Source organism: Myzus persicae, unplaced genomic scaffold (assembly GCF_001856785.1).
Source record: "Myzus persicae strain clone G006 unplaced genomic scaffold, MPER_G0061.0, whole genome shotgun sequence".
NCBI lineage: Eukaryota > Metazoa > Arthropoda > Insecta > Hemiptera > Aphididae > Myzus > Myzus persicae.
The window spans coordinates 18,027-44,817 of record NW_019104137.1 but is presented as its reverse complement, the minus strand read 5'-3'; the positions used below and the strand labels follow the sequence as shown (position 1 = coordinate 44,817).

Sequence of the window (26,791 nt, the reverse complement as noted above, 5' to 3'; positions counted from 1 at the left end):
TTTAAACTATTTATACCTTCAAATTATATATTCACAGGGTGTGAAAGTTCATACATTTTTTAACTTATGAATTTAAAAATAAATTATCGACGAGTTAGTGGTACATGGCTTTCATATCTATGTATATAAAACTGAAATCAAGCAAAAGAGGAAATCTTTGTTATACGGTTTGGCTTCGAATATTCTTATCCAATTGACAATTGTCATGCAGTTTTAATTAATTTAGTTAGTAATTAATTAGGATTTGGGTAAGTTGTTAATTTTGAACGATTTTTTTTTTATTGGTCACATTATGCCCAAGATAATGGATAAATGCTTGCCTAAAATCGTCGTTTCTGTGGGCTTCTGTCGAACTTTTAAGATTGACCACAAATATGTGAGTAAATTTGGGTGGTGATAATAATGCAGCACAATTTTCAAGAACTCTTTTGGATATAGGAAATGGAAATATTTTAAATAATGATGGTGAAGTACTAATAGAACCAACAATTGCAACTAGCGTCACTGGACAAGACTAATTAATAGCTAATGTTTACCCGCAAGTCGCCCAAATTTCAGAGAAAACGGATGATTGGTTACGCGAACGAGCGATTTTAGCACCTAAAAACGATTCTGTTACAAGTATAAATAATAAAATTCTTTCAATGTTTAAGGCCCTTCAACAAACTTATCTTTCTATTGATATTTTATCTGATCAAGATAATGCTATTGATATTCCAATTGAATTTTTGAATTCTTTGAATCCATCTGGCCTTCCTCCGCATAAACTGGACTTGAAAATTGGGGCTCCCATAATACTTATGAGGAATTTAAATGCGCCGGTACTATGCAATGGTACTAGATTACGGATAGTAACTATGCAGAGGAACGCGATTGAAACTAAAATTCTTTCCGGCTCAGCCCAAGGTCAAGTTGTTTTCATTCCCAGGATGCAGATGATTACTAATGAATACCCGTTCGAATTTAAACGAGTACAATTTCCTTTAAAGCTTTGTTTTGCTATGTCTATCAATAAGGCACAGGGACAGACACTGAAGGTTGCAGGCCTTGACATTACGAATCCCTGTTTTACCCACGGATAATTTTATGTTGTTTGCTCCCGTGTCAGTTCGGCAAAAAATCTATATGTGTATGCGCCTCACCAAAGAACAAATAATATTGTTTACAAAGAAGTATTATAACCTTAATAGAAATATGTACAGAGATAATATATAAATAAATAAATAAAAAAGATACAATATAAGAAAATAGTAGTTTTTTCATCCCCATTTTTTTTATATAAAATAGTTGAATACCTCCCGGGCTAAGCAGGGTAAACCAGCTATTATACTATACAAATATACAATAAGTAATATGGTTATTAATTTACGAAAATTGGACGGCTTCATGGAAGGGGGTGTCCAAACAACACAACTTCAATTCTAGACTGATGTGGCTACACTTAAAAATATTATATAATTTACACTTAAAAAGACATTGCTTTCACAGCGTTTTACACCTATATATAAAACGAGTTTTCCCGGGTAACGCCGGGTAATTCAGCTAGTTATATATATGTTACCGTAAATGCCCGATCACTAGGTAAACCTAGGTTTTACTAGTAAACTAGTTAATGCTAGGTTTTACTGTTTGTACTCAGTAAATGCTGAAATTCTAAATTGTATTCGGGCTTTTACTAAACACGTTGTGTACATCCTAGGATATACAAATTGACTTAGTAAAAGCTGATCAATACACGTCACATAACATTTAAGCTGCGTAAAAATTATAATTATATATTATTAAAACAAACTACTGACAGTTATTTAAATTCTTTATACAAAATACAAATTATTTAAAAACAGAATCTTTAAAAATTAATAAAAATTTTTTTTTTCTTCATAAAAATTAGTAAAATTGGTGGGTAGTTAGAAATAATTATTTAAAATTTTTATTTATTTGCACATGTTGTACTATTATGGCACCTGCTATCACATAATACATTTGACTGGCGGCATTTGCATTTTTTAGTTGTACATTTTTTCTGGCAATCACACCTCAAAAATCCTTGCCCGCCAGATAGTGAAAGTTGAGCAACAGCTTGGCGTTACATAAATGTATGATATGATTAAATTGATAAAAATACCTTTTAAATATACAACAGAATAAAAGTTAATAATAATTATAATTTATAACTAACCTGAATGAAAAGCTGAATTTTGCCTTGCTTGAACAAATCGTAAAGATTCAGACCATTTTGCATTGTGATTAGTTTCCATCCAAGTTGCTATTATACTTTCGATGTCTTGATTAGCTCGTTCAAACGATCCTTGAGATTGGCTGTGATGAGCTTTGCCATGAACTATTTTAACTTGAGGCCACATTTCACATCATATACACTGGTAACAATTTTATTTACAAATTCTCGCCCATTATCAGAATGTAGTATACTAGGAGCTCCAAAGAGAGTGAATATATCTAGAAGTTGATATGCAATTTCTTCTGCACGTTTACACCGTAGATGTTAGGCTCCATATTAATATAAGCCGCTGCCAGACATATTATATTAAAAAAATTATCCATTCTCTTAAAATATGATATAGTTTATAAATTTAGGTTATTAAGTTGTTGCATTTGCATGGTTTTTTTAGGCTATTATAGAATTATTGCTTAGTATATAGCTTGACATTATTTTTTGACCTTATGAATAATTATTAAAAGCTAATCATGCATAATTTTGCACATTTAGTGATTTTGTAGTTTTTAGAACATATTCGAGCCTCGAGGATAAATGATAAGTTAATAATACAATTTGAAAATTTGGCCATAAAAAAATAAACACATTATAATATTAGGGTCTGGGTTTAAATGCCCTAATAATAAATATCCGAAAATGCATTTTACTCTCTCTAATATCCTTAAAAAATAACCATACAATTATTTTCACAATTCTTGAGCAAACAAAAATATAAACTTAATAAAATAAACTCGATTACAATGTAATACCAACTGACTAAATAGTTGTTAATAGTTTGAGTCCAGGGCGCATAATGGCCGTTAAACACATTGAAGTTCGATTAAGGCGTTACTGACATTTCAAAATCATTAAATGTAGAATTTTAATTTAACATATCCATTACATATTTATATTGACCTTCTCAATGACTAGGCACACTTACAATTCTCAAATATAGACCTATAAACAAACTTATAGCTTATAAGCCTATAATGTACTTGAAACCTACTATTACAGGCTACAGCAGACCAACTTTCCTCTACTTTATTCATACTAAACTGTTTTTTAAGGGCTCCAACATTTTAACGTCACATTAGTTTCTAAAGATTTTTAAACTATCCTGATTTTTTATTTCTATTTCTAAGTTTCAATTTTTTTTTTTTTTTTGGATACTATATATTTTTCAGGTTATTCTGAATATTTGGGTTCTATATTGATTATTTGTCCTCATGGTTGAAAAATGTTCAACGTTATCACGCAACACCTAATGGCCACCAGTGCTTGTTTTCATACTACCTTTTAAAGTCATAATCAGAAATCTGCAACACACAACACTTATCTCTGAATATCTGACGCACTTTCGGACTGTTCGGAGTTTGGCCACTCCACCAGACATGTCATCAAAAACGGCCGCCCTTGCCCTCTATTTCTCGTGGAGTTACATCCCAATATCAACAATAAAGAAATAAGAAATCTTTTATACATTTTTCAAACCAAAATCAGTTAAGTTACCCTATAGGACCAAAAATGGTCTACCTCAGTGTCGTAAATTACAGAGATACGGACACATTGCAAACTATTGCAAAGTAGTCAGGCCAAGTGCGCCTTTTGTATGGGCAATCATACCTCCAGCTACAAAGGATGTCCAATACTTAAAGCATTTCATAAATGTCACAAATCAACTCATACAAAACCACCTATTTTGAATACAGCATTCACGTTCCCTCATCTCAAAACTTTCCCTCACATTCCCAAAGCTCTCAATTGCTAATTTCAATAATATCCTTTTACTGTATTAATAAATCCCCTCATGATGATCCAGGCTCCTTACAGCTCATTCCATAGTCCAAACGTTATTCATATCTCATTAACTAAATTAATACCATATTTTTAATCACCGAATATTATGTTAATATGTTAGCTGTAACTTGTTCATTTCATGGGTCTTCGATTCATATTTATCACTACACTATTTTACGTTCACTATTATTATTTTGTAATGTATTATATTTATCCTATGTATCCATATATATTGAATAATTGTTGAGCTATAATAGTTATACTAGTAGATAATACAAATTTAAAAAAAAAACTGTTTTAAAGGGTTCCAACATTTTAACCTTTTACATTAGTTTCTAAAGATTTTTAACTATCATATGTTTTTATTTCTATAGGTTATTCTGAATATTTGGGTTTTATACTAATAATCAAACAAATTATCTGTAAAATATAATATATTTTTTAACTGCATCAACTGTTTATCTAATAAAAATAATTAGTTATATTATATATTTATATAATTTTACATTATGTATGACAAACAAGAATATTTTCATTACAATTAATAATGCATAATTTTATATCAATAATAATATTTTAATACATAGGTTTCATTATAGATTTAAAAACAACTACTTATAAAAATATTGTAAGCAGTTACAATAAGAAATCTGTAATATTCAACGACAATGTTTGTAGGGGGACTAATTTCTAAACAAATAAAAATATAGAATTTAATTATTTCAGAAACATAACATAAATAATATAACAAATAATAATAATAATAATAATAATAATAATAATAATAATAATATATTTAAAAAAAAAAAATTATGGGAGCTCTAACAGACTAGAAAACAATGTAAATATACAAAGTTACAAGCAACAGTATAATAATAAAATAATAATAATCATAATTATGAATGAATTGTTCCAATATTTTTGATCTTATTTATCAATATTTATTTTTCTTAAGTATAGTAAAAAGTACTATTGCAGTAGTATAATTATATGGAATGCATTATCAGCAATATACAAATAACAATTTGCAGACTGTGATTAAGATTGGTAACTTTTTTAATGGCATAAGTAACCAGCAATCAATGCAACATTACTTAATCATTGTTATGGCATTTCATCACTTTTATAAAAATAATAATAAAAGTAACAAACAAAGCTTGTGTAAAAATATTGCAATAAATCATTTTCATTGATTTATAAAATATATATAAGCTCAAAGATCACATCATAGTACAAACTTTTTTCAAGTCAGAATCAAAATCTTGATCAAGGTCCTTAACATCAACAGGGACACGTCCAAACACATTGGGCATATACTGGTTATGACAAAGACCTTCGCGTTCATAAAACAACATATAAGCTCCACTTGTATCTATCTCACCAGTGACTTCCTAAAAGGTGTGAAAAATATTTTTTCTTTAAATTTTATTCACTAAAATCAAAATTGAATATTTTACCTTACAACTACTGTCATTATAACAGTACCATTTTCCATTAGGATTGCAAGCATACGATACGTAATGACCGCCTCCCAGAATTCCAGAGTGACACTGTTAAAAACAGAACATTTTATAAAACAAATGTAACCTTAAAACTAAAGTAAATGATGGAATTTATACTTTTTTTGGTTAACTTTTATTAAGACTACCTCTGGTTAATATTGCTTTAAATTATTTTAAGATAATTTTATAATCCACAAGACAAAATTATATAAGTAGATTTGTTCAAAAAAATGTAAGCGTAAAGCGTTATATATAAGAGATTAATCGATTCAGTGTTTTGTGAATTTTTAGCTAAAAATCTAGGAATTACCACGAAAAGAAAAATTGCTGACTTTTTTGGAGAGTATTGACCATAGTATTTCATTGAAGAGATGTACCCATCTATTTATGTGGATCATGAATCCAAATTATACTAAGGAGACAGATATTTTGGAAATGTATTGTGCAATTCTGTAAAATGAGTAAAGAGGTATGTATGTGTGTGCAAAGGATTGCTTTGTTGGCACATGCTTTACACAAGTTTTAGACCGATTAATTTGATTGTCTTACAGATAACAAAAGGTACAATAGACAAAATAATAGAAAATTGTATAGTCGCAATAACCATTTTGAAAAGCCTTGAAGACAAATGCCAAGTGTTCTAACCATATTCACTGATTTAGGGGGCATGATCACTCTACGCACAAAATGCTTTGACAGTATAATAAATTATTTTAATTTTTCAGCTACTTTATTTTATTTTAATTTTATTTATTCTATTTCTTGTGTTTGGAATTGTACGCTATAAGTACCAGATTATATTATACACTATTTCACTAATTTGTTACAACATTACTATTATAAATTGTACATGTCTTAAAAAAAATTAACCAATAAAAACGTAAACAATATTATTTTTAATAACATACCACAACAGCATATAAGTTGTACTTCAAATCTAATGGGTTAAATTCACAAGCTAGCTTATGTTGATGAAAATCTTGTAAAGCTTTATCATCTATTGGTGTACGCAAAAGAGACGTGGACTCTAATCTTTTTCGTTGTGAACCTTCCAGTTCGTTTAGGCGACTATTGACATTCGTAAATGGACCATCATCATCATCTAAACAAATAATTATAAATTTATTCAAAATGAAAATATTGTCATACATTTTCAAATGGTCTTTTGTTATAAAGTTCTACATAATATTGGGTATAAGACTGTTACATTTTTACAAAAATAAAAATTCAATTTTTTATGAAGATGTATCAATAAAATATGTCATATTCATTATTAATAAGCAGAATATAGATCTAATCATCTTTTTTTTAGAACATAATATCTAACCTGTATTTAATAATGCAGGTTGTAAATCTTCTTTGTTTGATGGATACTGCTCTCTATTCAAAATATAAAATAATTTGTCAAGTGATTGAATCAAAAATTAGTTTTATTTAATTTATACTTACTTTAGATTTTTAGTCGTGTCTAGTAGCTCTTTGTTCCTTAAAACAGTATGTTTTGGAACTGAAGCCAAATAATCCGTAGGATCAAAATCTTTATAAGGGAATTTTACCACTTTATGTGATTTTACCCATTTTCCCTGGAGGTATTGAAATCGTTTCAGATGAACAATCTAAAAAAAAAAATGTTACATGATGCTATACATATAGAATAATATAAAAGCAAACTCAAATAATTTTTAACAACTCACTAAAATTGGAGGTAATCTCCAAATTTGTAATTTTTTAGATGCTAATTGGTGGTCTTGGCAAGTAGAGCAATAATACTTTTCAGCTTCACTAAGTTGTTCTTCTTTGGTGAATGCCGCAAGGCATGATTCAAGACTTATTGGTTCTGTATGTGAACACTGAGACTCGCCAATACATTCATGTTCCTATAAATAATTGTTTTTAGTCTATGGATTTAATTTTAAAATAAATTACCTCAAACACTTACAGACTCTTGGGAGGTTTGATACCGCAAATGTAATGCTGTTGGGTCCCAGTCTATAGCAATATGGTTTGCAGCGAAATTAAAATCAGTATCACAACATAAAATTGTACATCCTCGACAGAACCGATACCAAGGGCACCATGCACATAGTGTTCCTTCTCTATTAACGGCTTTCAGAACAAAAGGAAATTCATAGCCAAGACTATCATCACTATAATAATGAAAAATACAACATCAATATTGCATAATATTATATCATATTGTTATTATAATTTTATTACCAGTCCATAGCATGATTGGGTACTGTAGATTCAGATGGTGGTAAAGGTGATACTAATCTAGCTACTTGTAGCCAAACAGCTTGATAAAGATCTTGATTTGTGGTAGATTCATTACATGGTAATATTATTGGTAAACCAAAAATACTAGGTTTACTTTTATGAGCAGATATAAAATACACATCTTGTCTGATCTAAAAACAGTGTATTATTATTAATTGGTAATTACATAATAAATAATTATGGTTTAGTCATCTTACAAAAAATTTAACTATTTGAAATTTTTAATAAATATATCTAACCTAGCCTTTAAAGCCTGTCACGGTGGATTGGTATCTTCAATAACTTACATGTTACAATTATGATGTTAAATGGAAAATAATGATATTTGTTGTTCATTAACATTATTGACCAAATATACAAGGAATTATCATTATAAACCAAATATTCACATGAATCCCATATTATACTAATTGAAACAAGATGTAGGTTTATATAAAATACAATAAATATATTATATTACATAAATTATAACTTAATTGTTTTTAAAAGAATGACTTCTATGACATTTACAGCAATATAACTTGTATGTCTCCCGAGAGGAACAGTATTTATTGCATCTATTAATCAGTTATATATTCCAATATAACATAATTTACATATACATGTCATAAAGTAAATAATTAAGAAAGTACACTGCTATCTACTGCGCTACAATATGCTAACAATTTATTAAGCTTTTGAAATCCTAATCTGTTTTTACAAACAACTATTACAAGATTGATTAATAAATCAAATTTAATTTTGACCAGCCTACGAGTCATATTGACTCAACTTAGGACTGAAGATATTGAAATCGGATACCAACAGTACGGTTTTAGAACCAGTATACTGAAAAAACTGTCAACCCATATAGTATAAGGTACAACTTCAGTAATAAATGTGACTTCGGTAATATGGTATAACATTCAAAAATGTATTTGAGCAATAACAGGTACACCAAAAAACCATTCAACCCTAGCTTGACTTGTGCCAATTTCAATCATACCGAGTTAAGTGTATTTTAAAAATTATACTTTTCTAGATTAATTATTATTTTTTAATTATTTTATTTTTATCTATTATATTACATGTAAAAGTTAACACAAATCAAGAAAAAATTGAATTTTTCTTAAATCATTTTTGTAAATTAATAGTTAAGGTTTAAAATGAACAAATTAAAAGTAAAGTTATGTTAAAAATAAATTATTTATAGTAATTATTGTTAAACTAAAATAATTACCATTTTCCGATGCAATGCTACAACATAATTGGGAGTCTGATGAATTATATCACCACTATCAGTCAAACTAAAACTACTTGCACTGCAATTCCCACTGTCTGCCATTGTGGTATGAATAGGTTCTTCTAAATTGATATCTGTGTCCATTTGAGATCCACCAATACTCTAACAATAATAAATACTTTATAAATACCAACATTTAAACATAAAATATAATAAATTTAATAAACAAAATTACATCAGTATTATCAGTTGTTGATATGTCTTCATTTAAACTACTGGTACGATTGCCATTTGATTGCACTAAAGAAAATTATAAAATAAAAATATTATTGAATAATGGGTGGCAGTCACTATTCAACAAAAAAAAATCATTATTCCCATACTATTTTTCTATACCTTTATGAAAGTACGGAAGAAAAATGATAAAAGTAATAGATTTTTAGTAAAGCCTATTTTAAGAACACACGGTATATAAAAAAAATGTATAAAAGGCAATTTTACTTTTTTTTAAATTCAAGCACTGGCCTAATTTTTAGTATTCATAATTTTAAAGTTGAAATTCTAATGCCTATGAAAGCATAAATGAATATACTCAGAAAAAGCCAGTAGGTTTCTAATTAAATAATATACAGTATTTATAATCTGCTATTAAACATGTTACCTAATGTATTTCCTGGTCTAACAGTTCGTTGTATAGTGGTAAATGTTTGGGCAGCTTCTCTTTGAGTACCAGATTTAATTGAACAAATGGACGAACGCTCCTCATCGCCAGATACTTCTGAACCAGGACCAACTGATGTAGGTGGAGGTAGCTCGTATGCATACAATAAACTTCCAGGTTTTACTTTTTGTTCATCAACAATTATATTCTAGCGATACATATTAAATTTATATTGGAAAATTAAAGCCAATTACACATATATTTTATATAAATAGTATTAACTAACTTTAATTTGTGCTCCGATTATTTCTGCAAGTTTTAAATTATTGGCGGAAATACCACTTAGTGAAGAAAGTTTTGATTTAACAACAGAATGTTTATCGTCAGCATTCATCCGTAGACCATATTTAACAGGAACTGTTCCATCCAATTTAATAACTAATAATTGTATAACAATATAAATATTAGTTTTCTAATGAATTATGATACAATAGACTAGTTATTTGTTTGACTTAATTTACATATTTTATGTAGAGTTAATATACAATACAATTTAGGTAAAAAACAATTTACCAATAACTTGGAGACACACATATGATTCCATCGGTAAAGGCAATGATAAATAATTAAATGGATCAAATCTAACAGACTCGTGGCCACATTTTTTACAAGTAACCTTTGATTTTAATTGACCATGAAATAAGTCTACCACGATCGATTTATTTCTCACAATATGATTTTCCCATGCCTATAAACAATAAAGAAAAATTGAATAATAAATAGTTTTATTTTTTTTCAAGTATATTATAGAATTAAAAAATTAAATATAAAACTAATAAGAGACAAACCTCTTCTGCAACCGTGACATCGGGTCTCCCTTCACTATCTGTTAATTCAGAATATGGCTTTCCGTGTACTCGGTTCAGATCTTCATGTAAACCATCTAATAAGAAGGCAAGTAGTTCTTGAGAATCATGTTGTTGAAAACCATTAAAACGTGGTGCATATTTTCCAATTGTCCACTATAAATAAAAACATTAAATCATTAATATAGTATTTGCAGAATAATAACTCAAGTAATTTACTCTTAATTTAAGAGGTGCTATAGTTTTAGCGGTTCCTCTCCAAATTTCATGAATAAGATCACCATAACGTTTTGCAATACATCCTTTCATACCTAATGGATTAGTCCTAGAAAATTATCTTTAATGATTAAAATTGAATCCAATTTAGCTTAAGAAATAAAAAATACATACCGATTTAATTCATAGAGATGCATATCATTGATAAAATATTGTGTAAGAAGTCTAGTATTGCTTACACACTGTAAAGCAGCATTCATAAAACAAGTATTACCTAAATTGTTTAGACCAGTAGCTCCTTTTTCTGCAGGTACTATAAAAAATATTTACATAAAACAAATTTAAATAATACTGTATTATAATTTAAAGGAATTATACTAGTGGAAAATCATAATAATATTTAAATAAAATGTTGTATCACACAATGTTTTGATTTACAAAGTTTAAATGCATATCTGCCATCCCGAAAAAGACACATTTCTTTCATTGTAGTGGTGTATATGAACTTAAACAATGCTACCTTAAACACTTGCTTTTATGTGAACCGGGCATAAGTACTTACATTGTTTACATTTATCACCAGAGTTAATAGAGAGAGAACCGATTTCTTCGGGCCATGTCAAATCTTTGTTTCTTATTTCTATAATTATTTGATCTTCATCACATACACCTAGTTCTTCTAAAGTTTGATCTTCATCTTCAATTAATACCATATTATTCTACATGGACCAAAAATATATATAAATTGATATAAATCTAAGTAATTCCTTTATTCAAACATTCAAACCTCATCATGAAAATGCCAAAGCCTCATATCTTCTGCTTTTAATTTCAGTCTAATACAAAGAAAATCATATACATGTTTAACAGTAGATAGCTTGCTGAAAGATGCAGTATATGCAAGGTATCGTCGTGGCATAGAATTCACTAAATTTGATACATAATTGTAACCGGTAGAACCTTTATTAAATAAAGTATTTAAAATTATTATTGATACAAATTATAATTAAAACAAATCGTTTAAGTTACTTAATGCTGCTGCACCATAACCACCCACTAATCCTGACCATGATCCTGTATTAGGCGTAGGTGCTCTCGCCACATTAGAATTAGGACCTGTCCCGTTACTCAAGGTACCATTATGATGTTTTAATAGCCTTAAATTTAATGGGTAGAGTTCCAACTCGGTTTCTCCTGAACCTCGATTAGACTGAATTACCTACAAAATCAATAATTAATAATATTATATAACAATTTTATTATATTAAGTTATTGAAGAGGATTTTTTTATGATTTAAAGTTATATTTTATTATTAAGTATTTACTTGTCTAGGAAGTGCAGGTGAACCTCTATACCACTGTACAAGTGCTTTCCATAAAGAGCTGGGAACCAACTGAAAATCTCTGCCACGTAACAGCATATTTCGTTTTAGTTGACCTCCTTCACCTGTCAATGATGTTACTTTTGTGGTTGGCACAGACACAAGACCAGAATTGTTTATTGGACCAGGTTTGCTAAGACTAACTTTTCTACTCATGATTGGGGATTGGGTTGGACTGAAATAAATTATAACAATTATTTAAAAAATAAACTAAATACTTAATTGTTTTTACTAAATTAAATACTAACGATTCTTGCAAAGACGAATAAGAAGTGATTGAACCAACTCTTCGATGACCACCAGTACTAGGATCCAGAGAGGTTATTCCAGTTACAACCACCTAGCAATAAATAAAAATTAATTGATATTATGAATTTGGAATATATTATTTCATTTTAAAATATTGTACATACAGACGATATATCAAGAGCAATACTGTTTTCAAGAGATGATTGGGATTTTTTCGATGTAAGTTTTAAGCTTGATGTTTTTGAAAAAGAATTAGTACTTTCAAAAGAACAATAGCTAGACATTTCCCCACCATTCTAAAATAAATAATTTACTAGTAGACACACGAAAAAAAATATGACATATTTTCTGCATCAGCATTACCTTATAAGTATTTGAAACATAATCATTCCAATTTCGCCACCAATCTATTGAAATCAAATACCATAACTGACCAACAGCTAAGCCTCTGCGTTCTTCACGTTCTAACCAGCCTTTTACAATTTCTCCCTCCTCAACTCGTGATATAGGTCTCAAACCAAACACAATATGGCAAACCTATAACATTTTATTGTAAATATAGCTACTAAGTCGAATAGAATCAATTTACTTGGAAAATTAAATTTAAAAAATCCATTGGTAACGAATTGTGAACAGTCCACATCAAATATTCTCCAATTGCAAGACCTTTGTCAGTAGAACGTTTGATTAAATCAGATACAATAATTTCTTTTACTGAAAATTTAACAAAATAAAAAACATTTAAATAACATAAGTAAACAAATTAATTATGAATAATACCTGATTCGTCAGTAGCTGCTTTATTCTGAGTTGCTATATTATCTTCACATATGAAAAGCATAACATCAACCATTTTAGAAATTTCATCTTTTGATAAATATCCGTCCTGATCAGTATCAAATACTTTAAAACAAACTAATAAAAAAAAATTTAGATTGACACAAATTAACCTAAATTAGAGTAACTAAATGAACAATTTTTTTTATTTTGAGAATACAATTATAACAACTTACATTTTTGTCGTTCAGTTAAAGGTCCTCTACAAGCAGCTGATATACCACAAGCCATTTCTTTAAAATCTATATGACCATCCATGTTCTCATCAAAAGCAGCAAACAAACCAGAGCAAACATTCAATGGCATTGGAGGACTTATCAAAGGTATCAAAGTTTTTAAATCTAATTTGCCTGAAGAAGATTCCCCTTTTACTGACCAGTAACATTTTTCTAATTCAATGATATCTGTTTCTTCCACTAAAAAAATTAAGTTATACCTTATGAATTCAGGTTCAAATATATATTTGGATAAGTAATAGTTCAACAGATCCTTCTTTGTCATATTATACGAGGCAAGTAAGCAAAAATAATTATTTTTTTTTTATTCTAAAATTTGAAATCTTTAAAAAGTAACAATCAACAAACGTGTTACCACATACATACAATTTGTAATATTGGAAAATAAAGAAGTTAGTTTAACTATTACTTGTTTGAGTTCCATCAGGCATCAACTTGAACATTAAATTTAAGGACATTAATTTTTAATAATTTTGTATAGTATTTCTCATAATTTTAATGACAATACATCTTATATTAATTAACAAAATTCTAATGCCGGCTCAAACTTTGTATATGTACTAGCTTTTACTTAAATATATAACAAAACAATATTTATGAGTTATGATTAAAAATGTACTTATTACATCTGTTATTTTTAACTAAAATATATTACTCTTACAATGAGTTACTCCAGCAAGCGTTTGATAGAATGTTGGCATTTCTAATTCATTACTAAGAGAAACTGAACATGGTTTTGACAGTAACCATCGACTTAATGATGTGGCATCAGGATGTTTGGTTAACCAGGATCTAAATTCATCATAATTGACACGATCTTGCTAAAAGTTTTATCATTACAAATTAAACAAATATTTAGACATGTGAGAAAAAAAATATAACATACTTCTGAAAATAAGAATTGAACATGTTCTGGTACAAAAATACACTCAGACCCTTGGATAAGTCTTTGAAATTCATCTCGTAAAATAACATTTTCACTTTCATTGGAATATAAATTAAATAGAACTGTAAAATTCATAATACATGATATTAATAAACAAATGAAAATATTTTGATTCCTAACATTAATTACTTACATTTGTATTTTTCTTCATTGGTACCCAGAGTCAAAAGTACCAATCCACAAACTAGATCTTTGAAAATAATGCCTTTTATAGTACCACCACAAGCTGAATATATATACTATAAAATATTCCATTATAAGTACAGAGTATCAATAACTGTGATATTAAAAACATACTTCTGCAATTGATAGTGGTACCCCATCACCAAGTACTTCTTTAATGAACGAATGCTTAGTAATAGCTCCATTTACTGGCGACAGTCTTTTAAACGCTTCTCTCAGTCTCTTTATTTCTGAATCATTAACTGAAATATACCATATTTTTTCAAATTAACAAAATAACTATAATAACTAGCATCGAATGAACATGATAATACTACAATAAAATATTGATCATTAATTATAGTATGCTAGTACTTCTTTTAACTGCATCCTCATAAGTTATGCAGCTTGGTTTCGAATCTTTAGCTCCCATGTTGTTAGATTTATTGCCCGAACTAGTAGTTGCGTGACACGGACAGAATTCCTGGAGAGTGCATTTCGAGTCGATTTATATTAATGTCTTTTCAAACAGCAGCTCACCAGTCACCACATTGTTCGAATGCGAAAATCGCAATTTTGCAATGAACAGAACTGATAACAAAAAACAAAACGCCATAAATTATTATCCGCCATTACTCTCCTAGGTGATAAAAAAAAACGAACGAGTAGTTTATTTTCTTTTTTTTTTAATTCGACTAACTGATATATTATGTGCTATTATTTGGAATCGGTTAACAATTAATACGAACGTATTATGACGTAGAAAAACGCGTAATTACATCGTCGTGTTCGGGAAAAAAAATCAGTTTTGCGAACGACGACATAACACTTTAATTTATCGTCGTTATTGTTATTGTTGTTGTTGTTGTTGTCTTGATCGTGAAGTAACGATCGAGGACGAGACGAGTACGCGGGCCCTCAAACGGACAGATCGAGAAATTAATAATGACTATTGACTAAATAAACGACGACGAGGGCGAAAAGCTCACTTATTGGTGTAGTTCATGTTATGTTATTATGATAGATAACAACATTTCATGGCCAAATAATAATATGGGAGACATGCTCGCGAGATAATAAACCCACGTCATGTGTTGCCCGGCGGGGTGGAGCGGGAAATAAATATTCATGGAAGAGACGACGAATCGATCGGTATGATGGTATCCGCCGTTCGGTGAGGACGATAATAAATTGCTAATACATTAATAATTGTATGTTATATTAGATATTAATAATTATTTTATTAATATTATATAATCACTAATCATCATTCGTCTGTCCACTCTGTCCGTCTGTGCGCAATAATACAGAAATATTTTCATTTTTAATGAATATTAACATTATTAGGTATAGGTATAATACCTACTGTAGTAAGTTTTCGTGCGTTTATAATTCGATTGCAGTTATTATAGTTATTACGACTTCGAGCACAATATAATGTTACGGTAATTAACGCCGTAGCCTGTGGCATGCGACTTAAAGATTAATTGACATTTCGTCGTCACAAATATATATTTACCTACCTATACTATAGTCTATAACAGTACTGCAAGGCATCTCAAACAGAACGCACTGATTTACCAGGGCAGTGGCTGGTAACGCCGGACCAAAGACTTCACCTTTCACATAGCCCCACAGAAAGAAGTCACATGATGTAGTGTCTGGTGATCTTTGGGACCAGGAATCGAGATGCTGGCTCTGGTTACCTACACGATCTATCCAACGTTGTGGAAAGTGATGATTTAGGAAACCGCGAACTTCACTGTGAACTTCCTGTGTGGAAGCGTTCAAATACCGTCTCATTATTGTTCGTCTTACAGGTGGTACCCACGTTGAACAATTGTAGGAATGTAAGGGGTCTATAATTGAATGGCCTATTCATGAAGTACCATTTACTCTTTCTGTAACATTCTTCAATAAGTGGCAAGTGTTGCAGATCTTACAGTCATTCAAAATCTATTTGCATTCTTTTTTAAACGCCCTGTATATGTCTATTGCCTATATATGACTACACGTCTATTATAAATTACAATATTTTACACTTAACTCATAATTAGTAAAAACATACTACATACGCATGCCATATAAAATACGCGTTATTTTAATCGATATTATAAACACGAAACTGGTAATATTTGTAGGTAGGTATATAAAGTAGAGAAACATGCAAATCACCCAGCGCTTAAAGTTTATAATATAACATCCAATAACAGTTCCCGCAGAAATAAAAATCAGGGGGGGGGGCAAAGTCAAATCATATCTCTGACTACATAGCACATGCCACATACTATTTTTATGTTATCAAACAATTAATATTTAATACCTATTACCTAAAAAAGCGAAGAGACGAAAACAAACCACCGTGAAAATCGTAATATACCAAGCACGATGGTACCAGTATAATAGTTTTAGATTTTTAAACATAAGTTTAGAAAACCTTATACATATATAGCATTAGGTATATCCCTGTTTTGTCTGTCCGTAAGTCCGTTCGTTAGTTACGGTTAAAACGATTGTTTGTATTAATATATTATAACCCCGGATCTATTCAAGTAAGTTCATATAAATTAGCCATTATTAAAATATATCAAAACATGAGTACCTATTCTATATTTCTATGTATAGATGAATAGTAGTCAATATTAAAATAATAGGTAAGTACCAAAATTTAAAAGTTACCAAATAAATATTTTAAATTGTATAATTACACTATACTTACATAACTGACAATTGTAATCCTCTAATGCAAACCCCAAGCTAAGTGTCACTAATGGGTGACACGTTAATCCTGTAACCCCAATAATGTTTTTAATTTGTATCCCCTGCCTCACATATACTATTATTGTGCTTAACTGTACAGATATTAGGCCGTATATTTCATAATGTGATGTAAATAAAAAAAAAATTGTATAATATTGAATAATATTTTATTGCGTTGTATTAAAATACGTTTAGAAACCAGGAATTTAGAACGCTGACAGAGTGAGATTTCCTAACTTCTTTTTTTACCTTGTGCCTAGATAAATATTGTTACAGAAGCATAATGTAACCCATAGAGTAATATTACTCTATGATAATATAGGTAATATCATTCAGTATTTTGATGATTTTTTAGAAGAAAAAATGTTTCAATATCATTAATAGAATAAATAAAAATGTTATTAAAAACTGGCAAACTAATTTATTAAGCTGTATGCAATTGGAAAAATGTTACTATAAAATGTTATGATAATTAACATCAAACAAATTGTATACAATTCGTACGACTGGTGAGATTTACATTGTGCACTGTTACACTGTTGGTGATCACTGATTACTATTTGCTTATACTTAAATAAATATTTTACTTTTATCTTCAGCTAAACAGTGATGTGTTATTGACGTTAATCAAAAGTAATATATGGTTAGATATTAGTTCCAAATACGTACGGTCTGAAGCTAAAAACAAATGAATAAATATTTATAGTGAAAAATAATGGTGCGGTATGCGTATCGTCGTTATCGACAATACCAATTATTCATTTAAGAAGTGAAATCCAGAAAATAAAATCATTATGATTATTAACATTTTCACAGTTTGTGTTTCAATATACATTTTTACTTTCGATAAAAATATAAATGGATTAGGTAAAAACATTTTTTCCTCTTTTCACTAACTATTATTGCAATTTAAAAATCGTTTTTTTTTTTTCATTTTTAGATAGGGAATCTAAAGAATGTTCCCACATTTAAGACCTCCCCCCCCAAAAAAAATAAAACGTTTCCGCAGAATACTGATGAATATAATCTCAACACGTCATTACATCGTAATAATAATCAATACAGACTTTGCCATAAATTTGTAACGATGAACCATACACGTCATATTATGAAAGATTTTTAAAAACCTCCTCTCACGTCCATAATTATTTGGCTACATTTCCCCCCGTATTTTTTGATTGAGTAATGAGCACTACCTACCTTAAAATACTTAGGCTAAACATATTATTTATTCATTTGGAGTCTAAAATCGTGCGGATTCAACGACGATGGCTTGTATGAAAATTGAAGAATGATGTATAAGAGTCATTTCGTTTCATTTGGGTAAAACGAAATCAATTCTAGTTTTTTTTTGGGAGTTATAGTATTTATTATTATAATGAATTACATATTGTTATAATGTCAACGGGTCGAGTGTTGATTGCCGTCATACTGTCTTAGAGACAATCTGACAATTACATATAATGAAATATAATAATTTCAATTATCTATAAAAGTTTAATAGTTGCGTTTTAATTGTTATACATTATATAATAGTATATATACTATATTGTATATTATAAATTAAATACAATGTGTAGGATAAAACTTCTGAATGAAACCTACTGTTCCGAATTATTTTAATAATATGATGCATAATATTATACAATTATTATACTATATTCACCAATTTTGCAGACTTCGATTATCACAAAAATTTGTATACATTAAGGAGAGTCTCTAACGGGGGAGGCAATCCTCTTCCCACTCTCTGAAATTTTCAGGAAGAATTAATTTTCTTATGAGATGTATTTATTTGGTCAATAATAATGGAAAACTAAAATATATTAACTCCCCTCTCCCCCAAAAAATCCCAGGTCTAAGTACACCCCTGACCACTGTAAATATATAAAAAGGTATAATAATTAGTAACATTACATTACGTTATCTATAAAGCTAGATCGCTCTGTCCCTCCGTCGGGGACTATTTGTTTAAGACTACCTCTCGTAGGTTCAAGCTGTCTTCTGCCTACACCGTCTGGCGTCCACACATAAATTATAAATACATAATACTTTACTAATATGATAATACAAGTAAGATTATTACATATTTATGATCGGTGAAACTTGCTCAAGATAGCAATCTATTTGAAATCGAAACTAATGTACCATTTTTACACAGGTTTTAAAGGGATATGTCCACGAGCGTCTGTGACAAGTATGTATTCGCGTTGTATATAATTATAATATATATATATGATATTGCGATTACTGTAATTATTTGTAATTTTATTATAATAAGAGGTAGTCTATAGAACACTGATGTGAATTTTTAAAATATGAATAGGTACATCTATGGCTGTATAATAGGTAGGTATTTGGAGAGAAACATATTATTTCCAGTGATTATTTAAACACCCAAACCCACAATAAATAATAACCTGTAAATTAAAGTTAGTTTTACAAGTTGAAGAGTGTGAACGTGTCTCTGCAGCACTGCACGCCATTCATATAAAAAAAAAATCATTTGATTTTCGATGCTTGTGGAATACACCCGCGAAATCCAATCAAACCGCGAGTAGGAGAAAAAACCTGAATATATATTATTTGTATAATAGAGCGAACCTGTTATATTAGACGCGTATTAAATGATGTCGCAGGAATGCGGTAGGTAAATCCTAAAATTGATTAGAAATTTAGAAACATTAAAAATTCGAATAGTATAAGTAATTTAAATATTCTTTTAGTAATAAAATGGTCAATAGAGTCGTTAATATAATTAAAGTTTAAAAACACTGTGTTATATGTATGTATGATTGTATGAATGTTGACATTCACAAAAAATATGGTCATTACTCATTGGTCACTGTTATGTACGATGTACCTATGTATAATATATGCATACAGCGGGATTGCAGTAATGGAGTTTCTATATATTATTACCCCACCATAAAATAGTGAGCGAGGTTCAGCTATAGTATATTACTGGTTTTTAAATTAATATTTACATTATACCTATATATACGTACCTATAAAATTTTATTTGAGTTGAAGTTTCCCGCATATATGGTTAAAAGGAAGATATTTAAATACTTCAATACTTGTATATTGTTTGTATATGTGATTACTAGTTAGGTAGGTAGTAGGTAATTAAGTTATTTTAATTTTAAATTAATTCAATGGAAACTCAAAACAGTCTTAACCATTTTTAAACTCTTGTGATTTTAGGAAAAAACATACCGCATTGTGTTGTGTAGAGTATTATAATTCCAATATTGGCAATATTATAGTCTAGTACTTTATAGTACTCAAAGCTATACAAATAAAAAAAAATAATCATAATATTCACTATTGCTATGGTCAAAATTAAATGGATTTTTTAAAATTATTATTGGCTTCTAGTGTAAACTATGATAGCCCAACAATTATATTATAAGATATTATATACGATTAAAAGTACAATTCGAAATAATAATAGTGAAAAATAATAATTTAGATAGGAATAAAGTAGTGTTAAAAAGTAAAAGGAGGGAGAGCTAAACGCTCCGAAACATTATTTTCTTGTTCGGTAGGTACCCAATTTAAAGATTATTATACCTATATTCTAAATTTCTATAATATATAGTTCTAATAAACTAATATAATATTATCATAATATATATTGTAATAAACCATAATTTTTTACGCTTTACGAGTTAAGACGTTATCCTTATAAATCAGCGGCGAACGCAGGGGGGTTCGGGGTTTTCCGAAATATTAGGAACAAAAAATAAATTATCTAACCTACAAAATGTATTAATGTATAACTAATAAAAATTCAAAAAAATGTCAATCCTCCCCTCTTCATTTTATCCTGCGTACGGTCCTGTTATGAATTATAATAGCTACTTTATAATTAATACCTATGTCATTATACTCATTAGGTTGTAATTGTTGAAATTGGATTACATTTTTTTTCGATCAGTTCGGTTAAACGTTTCCCTTCTAAGATGGTTATAAATTAGTTATTATCAATCAAATCTAGCTAACCGTGGAAGAATATTCGGAGTATCAGAAACGAACAAATTTCACGATTTCTAAATAGAAAAGAATTTGTATAGGTTACAATTATATACAGGGTGATCCAACTATAGTATGCTCACCCCCTCTTTTTTTAATAATGAAGTTTTTCAAAATGACAAAATATAATTTTTTGAATCTTTAAATATACTTGAAGACCATATTTTCATATTCTTGAGATTTTTTGTGCCACTTAAAGAGTGTCCACTGGCGACACAAACTTTTGTTTTTCAAATGGGAACCCCACTTTTTTTTCTTTAAATTATTAAGTGGATAATTTTTTTGAGAATTTTGATGTATCCAAATCAAAATTCGAACGAGTAGTTTCTTAGTTATTGGACAATTTGTACTAAGGATAATAGTCCATAATAGGGATATGCTTTTACAGTTCTACACATGGAATAAGAAAAATAACTAAATAAATTAAGAAGGTTTTTACTTGCTATTTACCTAAGCGTTTAAATAAATATAAAATGAAGTATTATTTTATATTAAGTGTGTAGACTATATACAACAAAGTGTACTGTGTGTGTACTGTGTAAGCATATCCTTCTTCCCTATTATAAACTATATTATCCTTAGCACACAATGTGTAATAACTAGAAAACTACTCTTTCAAATTTTGTTTTTAATACATCAAAATTCTCAAAACAATTATCCGCAAAATAATTTACAGTAAAAAAGTGGGGTTCCCATTTGAAAAACAAAAATTTGGATCGCCACAGGACACTCCTTAAGTGGTACAAAAAAATCTCAAGAATATGAAAATATGGTCTTTGAGTGTATTTAAAGATTCCAAAAACCAGATTTTGAAAAACTTCATTATTAAAGAAAAAAAGGGGTAGCATACTTGTTGGATCACCCTGTATATTTAACTTGTGCCAGCTAAATGAAATGACTTTATTATTACATATTATATTAGGTCGTTATGTGGTTTTTTTTTAAAGATAAAAAATCAAATCTGTACCATATAATATAATATATGATATTAAATATATCTTCTTTATTCCATTAAAAAATAAACTTAAAATAATAATAATAATAAGCGTATGACAATACATAATAGGCGTATTATATAGGCGTGTATGATGTATGTAAATACTTTTGAAAACCGACTTATATTGGGGCTCGTACCTATTACACAATTTTTATTAGGTAGGTATACCAATACGTATTTTAATATTTTTATTTTTATTATTTCATAAACATGTCAGTGTGATTGAGACGTCGAGTGATGTCCGTGTTCACATGAATCAATATTATCATATATAATATAGGTAATACATAAACATATGAATGATGAGTTTGTTATTTACTATTTAGACATGGATATTGGATATATAGTGGCTTATATTATAATATAATATTATATAGTTAAATATTTGAACCAACGAATGAAAATTAAATCAAATAGATTTTTATTATAATATTCGATATTGCAGGTACTTTATACATAGGCTATATAGGTACATACATAACTGAAATTCTAAAAAGATAAACTATAAAAGGTAGGTATAACTTTTAATAGTATAATCCATGCGTTGGTTATTATTTACGTATCGTCTGTTTACCTCGCAAATATATAACTATACAGTTATAATATGGTTATCTATACACCTATGCCAAAATATCACACAGCATATTGTCATATTGATTGCGCATTAGCAGCCGATTATCATTTATCGCTTGCGCATTGTCTGTTTACCGGCGTCAAATTATTGAATATCATTTGCACATAAACATAATAGCCAATAGGTAGGTATACTGAACAATAGAAGGCTATAAAACATGGTTAATTTCCATACAATTCTGGTTGGAAATTTAACTTGAGAGGTAAAAATTAAAATTTCCTAGTAATATTCACATAAACACAGTTTTTTTTTTTCGTTTTGAGTTCAAAGATAGAAGAATTTGATATAAAAATTAAGAATTACAGTTTTAAATTTAGTATATTCCAATTAAAAATATTATTCGTGGGTACTTGAAACTTTGAAGTATATTACCTATTATATTATATTATACACACAATGACTTTTCCAAATGCAATATTTTCGGAAAATATGAATTCAGCCTCCTGTTTGTCTGTATATCTAATAGTAAAATTAATAATGACTGTAATTCAGTTTAATATCATAAAATATACTCAGTAATATAGGGTGACACATCATCTACACTCAGCATCATTTTTCATGTAGATGCAATTAAAATTTAACATATAATCGGCGATAACCCATTACTCCATGATTACGGTGACCACAACAGCTAGGCATCAACTTGCACTTGCCCACCTTTTTTCCAATTGCTTCTTTCAGCTTCAAATGGTGAATACTGCACTCGTTCTCCCAAAAAATATATAATATTTGTCATATTTTCCCAGCTATTGAGCAAAATGGCGAATGTGGTATACCCGTCTTTTGTTCGTTGTCTTAAGACAACAAACAAAACCTGGGATTTGAAAACATAAAAAAATCAAGTAACATCAAAAACTTTCTATACAACTTTGAAACTGTAAAATTAAATATAAAGTAATATATATATTTGGGACCTAAAAAAAAAAATAATTTCTATAACGCTCCTGAGCTTTTTGTCTCAATTTTCTTCAACATGCACCAGCGCTTATTAGTTACTTATACCTTAGGGCTTAGAGTAACATTCAACCATCTTATGCGTGTTGAGAAATGCTGCTATTGGTATTTGGTAATAACTGTGAGAAATACTGAATTCGTCATCTTCAACAATCCCCAAATCCCATTTATCAACTTACCATGTCTTCCCCTACATATAGTCGGAATCAATAATGAATATATAGATTGGATTATTGGAATATTGTAAAACCATATTTGGTACCTATATGGCTATATTGTATAATTTGTAATGTCTTACACTTCTTACTTCTTACAGGACGTAACAGAAAAACCTGACAAATGAAAAATGAAAGATGAATACTAGTTAAAAGTATAACAAAATTATGAAAATTAGAATAGGGATAATAAATAATTTAAGATTTATATTTATGTCTAAGAATACTTGTGGAAAAGTAATTACTTTATATAAATTAATTTTCTCTACAAAAAAATATTGATATTTAAAAAATTGTTAAAAATAAGCTCCTTGGTTTTATATAAAAGTTTTTACCATCAAAATTGTTCTAAAAGCTAGTATATATACGAATTGTTTATTTTTAAATTTTTCCAAACAAAAATGTTGAAGTTTTACCTAAAAAATAAATGAGAAACAATATTTACATTACTTAAAGCGCAATCGTCTTTAAAATCTTTAAAATATCTTTTAAAAACTTGTATTGATTAAATCAAGAAAGTAATTTAATTTGTTAGGTTGACCTGTAGAATGTATGTATCTCATGTATCTAATCTTTTCCAGTCCTCTTGTTATATAGATTACACGTAATATTATGCTGATGCTCAAAGGATGCATAGGTAACCCAAAAACCGAACAATGCGCTACCTTAACGTCCTAACCAAACCGAAATTAACAATAGCGCTGCATAAGAGATATACCACGACATTCCAAGACGCTACAAGACGACTGGGGCTCATTTTTGGGTGTGAATGTGTGATTAGGTATGTATTTAACTAGTAGCAAAAACATTTGAAGACTTGAAGTAATAATTTCAGAGCATCATCTAATATTACCAAAACTTGACATAAATACACTGAGCAGGTGAAGTATTTTAGTAGGTACATTTTTACTTATGATTTTTTTATTGAAACTTGTTCATCATTTGTATTAGATTTTCACCACCTAAAAGTCACAAACGTTGTAACATTTTTCATTTTCCTTGCCACACACATATGCTGTTTAAATAAGTACACAACTACAACTTGTTTCAGTATAGCAGCTGGAGTGGTTAGTTCTTTGTTGGACAAAGAAAGGGTTAGTTGTATAAAATCAAGAATCCCATAAAATAATGCCCCATTTTCATTTAAAAATAAATTTAATTTAGATTAGATTAATTTTTTTTGAAAATCTACATCTATATGAGATACAATACTTAATAATTTAGTATACATATGAGTATGAGTTATGTAAGTACATTTTATTAAAGCCGGGATATAGCTGTAAGGGATGACTAAACTTGTCATATGTTACTGGCAAGGTTATCAATGCTTTGCGCAAATATTTGTTGGCACCATCGTTATTAAAACAAATAAAAATTACAAAATCACGTGGTAGCCATACTGGCAAATGGAAAAATTGATCCTAATTTTGTATCAGAGAAGAAAACGGATACTCTAAAGACTATAGTCTATAATGTTGTTTCAATGATAATACATTTTTAATCTAAGAGTATTTGCTTTGCGAATTGATTATTGTCTCTGATCATCATGCATGATGTGTATACACGTGTATGTGTTCATTGTTATACATAATGTCACACCCAATTATTCTGAAAAGACGCTACTGATCAGAGATCCACGAATAATTACGAGAGTGATACTATATTCAATACCTATTAAACAATAAATATTATTAGCATTGATCAAGCATACGGCCTATAAGTGAAATGAACCAATAAACGTGGGTAATTAGTAATTATTAATTAATATAGCTGTGGCCTTTGACACTGTGTGTCTGAAATTGTGATTACTCTGCTACGTTTTACTAACGTGAAGCATAAAAAATTTAATGTTGAGACGAATTCATTTTACTCTAATATTTTGAACATTTAAGTGAATAGACCAATTATCAAATTTAACAGTAAGAATATTGTCCAGGACCCCCGAAGACATATTTTGATATTTTAATTTTAGACCAATTTATCATGAATTTCAAACCTGGCGAAAAATGTATAGTTTATAAAAGCTCATAACTAACTTTAAAATTAAAATATCATAAAATGCGGAATGCCTATACGTGATGCCCTGGGTTAGTTTACCTTTAAATTTGATAACAATTCTATTCACACTACTATTCAAAAATAAAGGAGTAAAATGAATTTTTCTGAACGTGAAACCGGCTGTAATTTAGGCATTGGTAAGACGTAGACGACACAGTGTACGGTGCGAGTGTACATCTTCTTAATCAATGGTTATTTATTAGTCTTATTACTTATTAGTTATTACTTATCAATTATCATATTCTTAATTGTTCGGTGGTATCTGTATTTAAATATCATATTGATTCGCGGTAATATTATAATCGCAGAATCTATAGAATACTAGTATTAAATCTCATGGAAACATCCATTTAACATTTTTAAATTGCGATAACAAAATATAATAATAAATACGTTTAAATCTATAATATAATAATTTACGGTATTACGGTAATACAGCATCCAGAGGTTACTAAATCATAGACACAGTCTACGGCCTATATAAAATATTATACTATATTGATATGTCCATAAATATAATTATATAAATAATATTCTGTAAATAAAAATATTTTAAAGACGTTT

General features: G+C 28.9%; 2 protein-coding genes across 2 annotated transcripts; one reads left to right on the top strand and one right to left on the bottom strand.

Moving 5' to 3' along the window:
* The first annotated feature begins 292 nt into the window (after positions 1-292).
* On the top strand, positions 293-1,082 carry LOC111039146. Its single transcript, XM_022322479.1, has 2 exons — positions 293-376; positions 654-1,082. Exons 1-2 carry the CDS (start codon positions 293-295, stop codon positions 1,080-1,082), a joined length of 513 nt encoding a protein of 170 aa, XP_022178171.1.
* Positions 1,083-5,152: 4,070 nt separating this feature from the next.
* Positions 5,153-15,581, bottom strand: LOC111039138 (ubiquitin carboxyl-terminal hydrolase 32). Its single transcript, XM_022322465.1, has 32 exons — positions 15,235-15,581; positions 14,947-15,162; positions 14,707-14,834; positions 14,543-14,648; positions 14,350-14,471; positions 14,125-14,284; positions 13,404-13,643; positions 13,171-13,305; positions 12,980-13,104; positions 12,754-12,927; positions 12,555-12,686; positions 12,390-12,481; positions 12,085-12,316; positions 11,789-11,978; positions 11,547-11,719; positions 11,322-11,478; positions 10,934-11,072; positions 10,763-10,868; positions 10,526-10,699; positions 10,251-10,425; positions 9,964-10,115; positions 9,678-9,885; positions 9,252-9,316; positions 9,014-9,178; positions 7,735-7,925; positions 7,457-7,664; positions 7,212-7,394; positions 6,967-7,133; positions 6,845-6,897; positions 6,426-6,619; positions 5,473-5,565; positions 5,153-5,406 (listed from the first exon to the last, which is right to left on the bottom strand). The coding sequence occupies exons 2-32, from the start codon at positions 15,002-15,004 to the stop codon at positions 5,236-5,238; spliced, it is 4,668 nt and encodes a 1,555-aa protein (XP_022178157.1). The 5' UTR covers positions 15,005-15,162; positions 15,235-15,581; the 3' UTR covers positions 5,153-5,235.
* Positions 15,582-26,791: the final 11,210 nt, after the last annotated feature.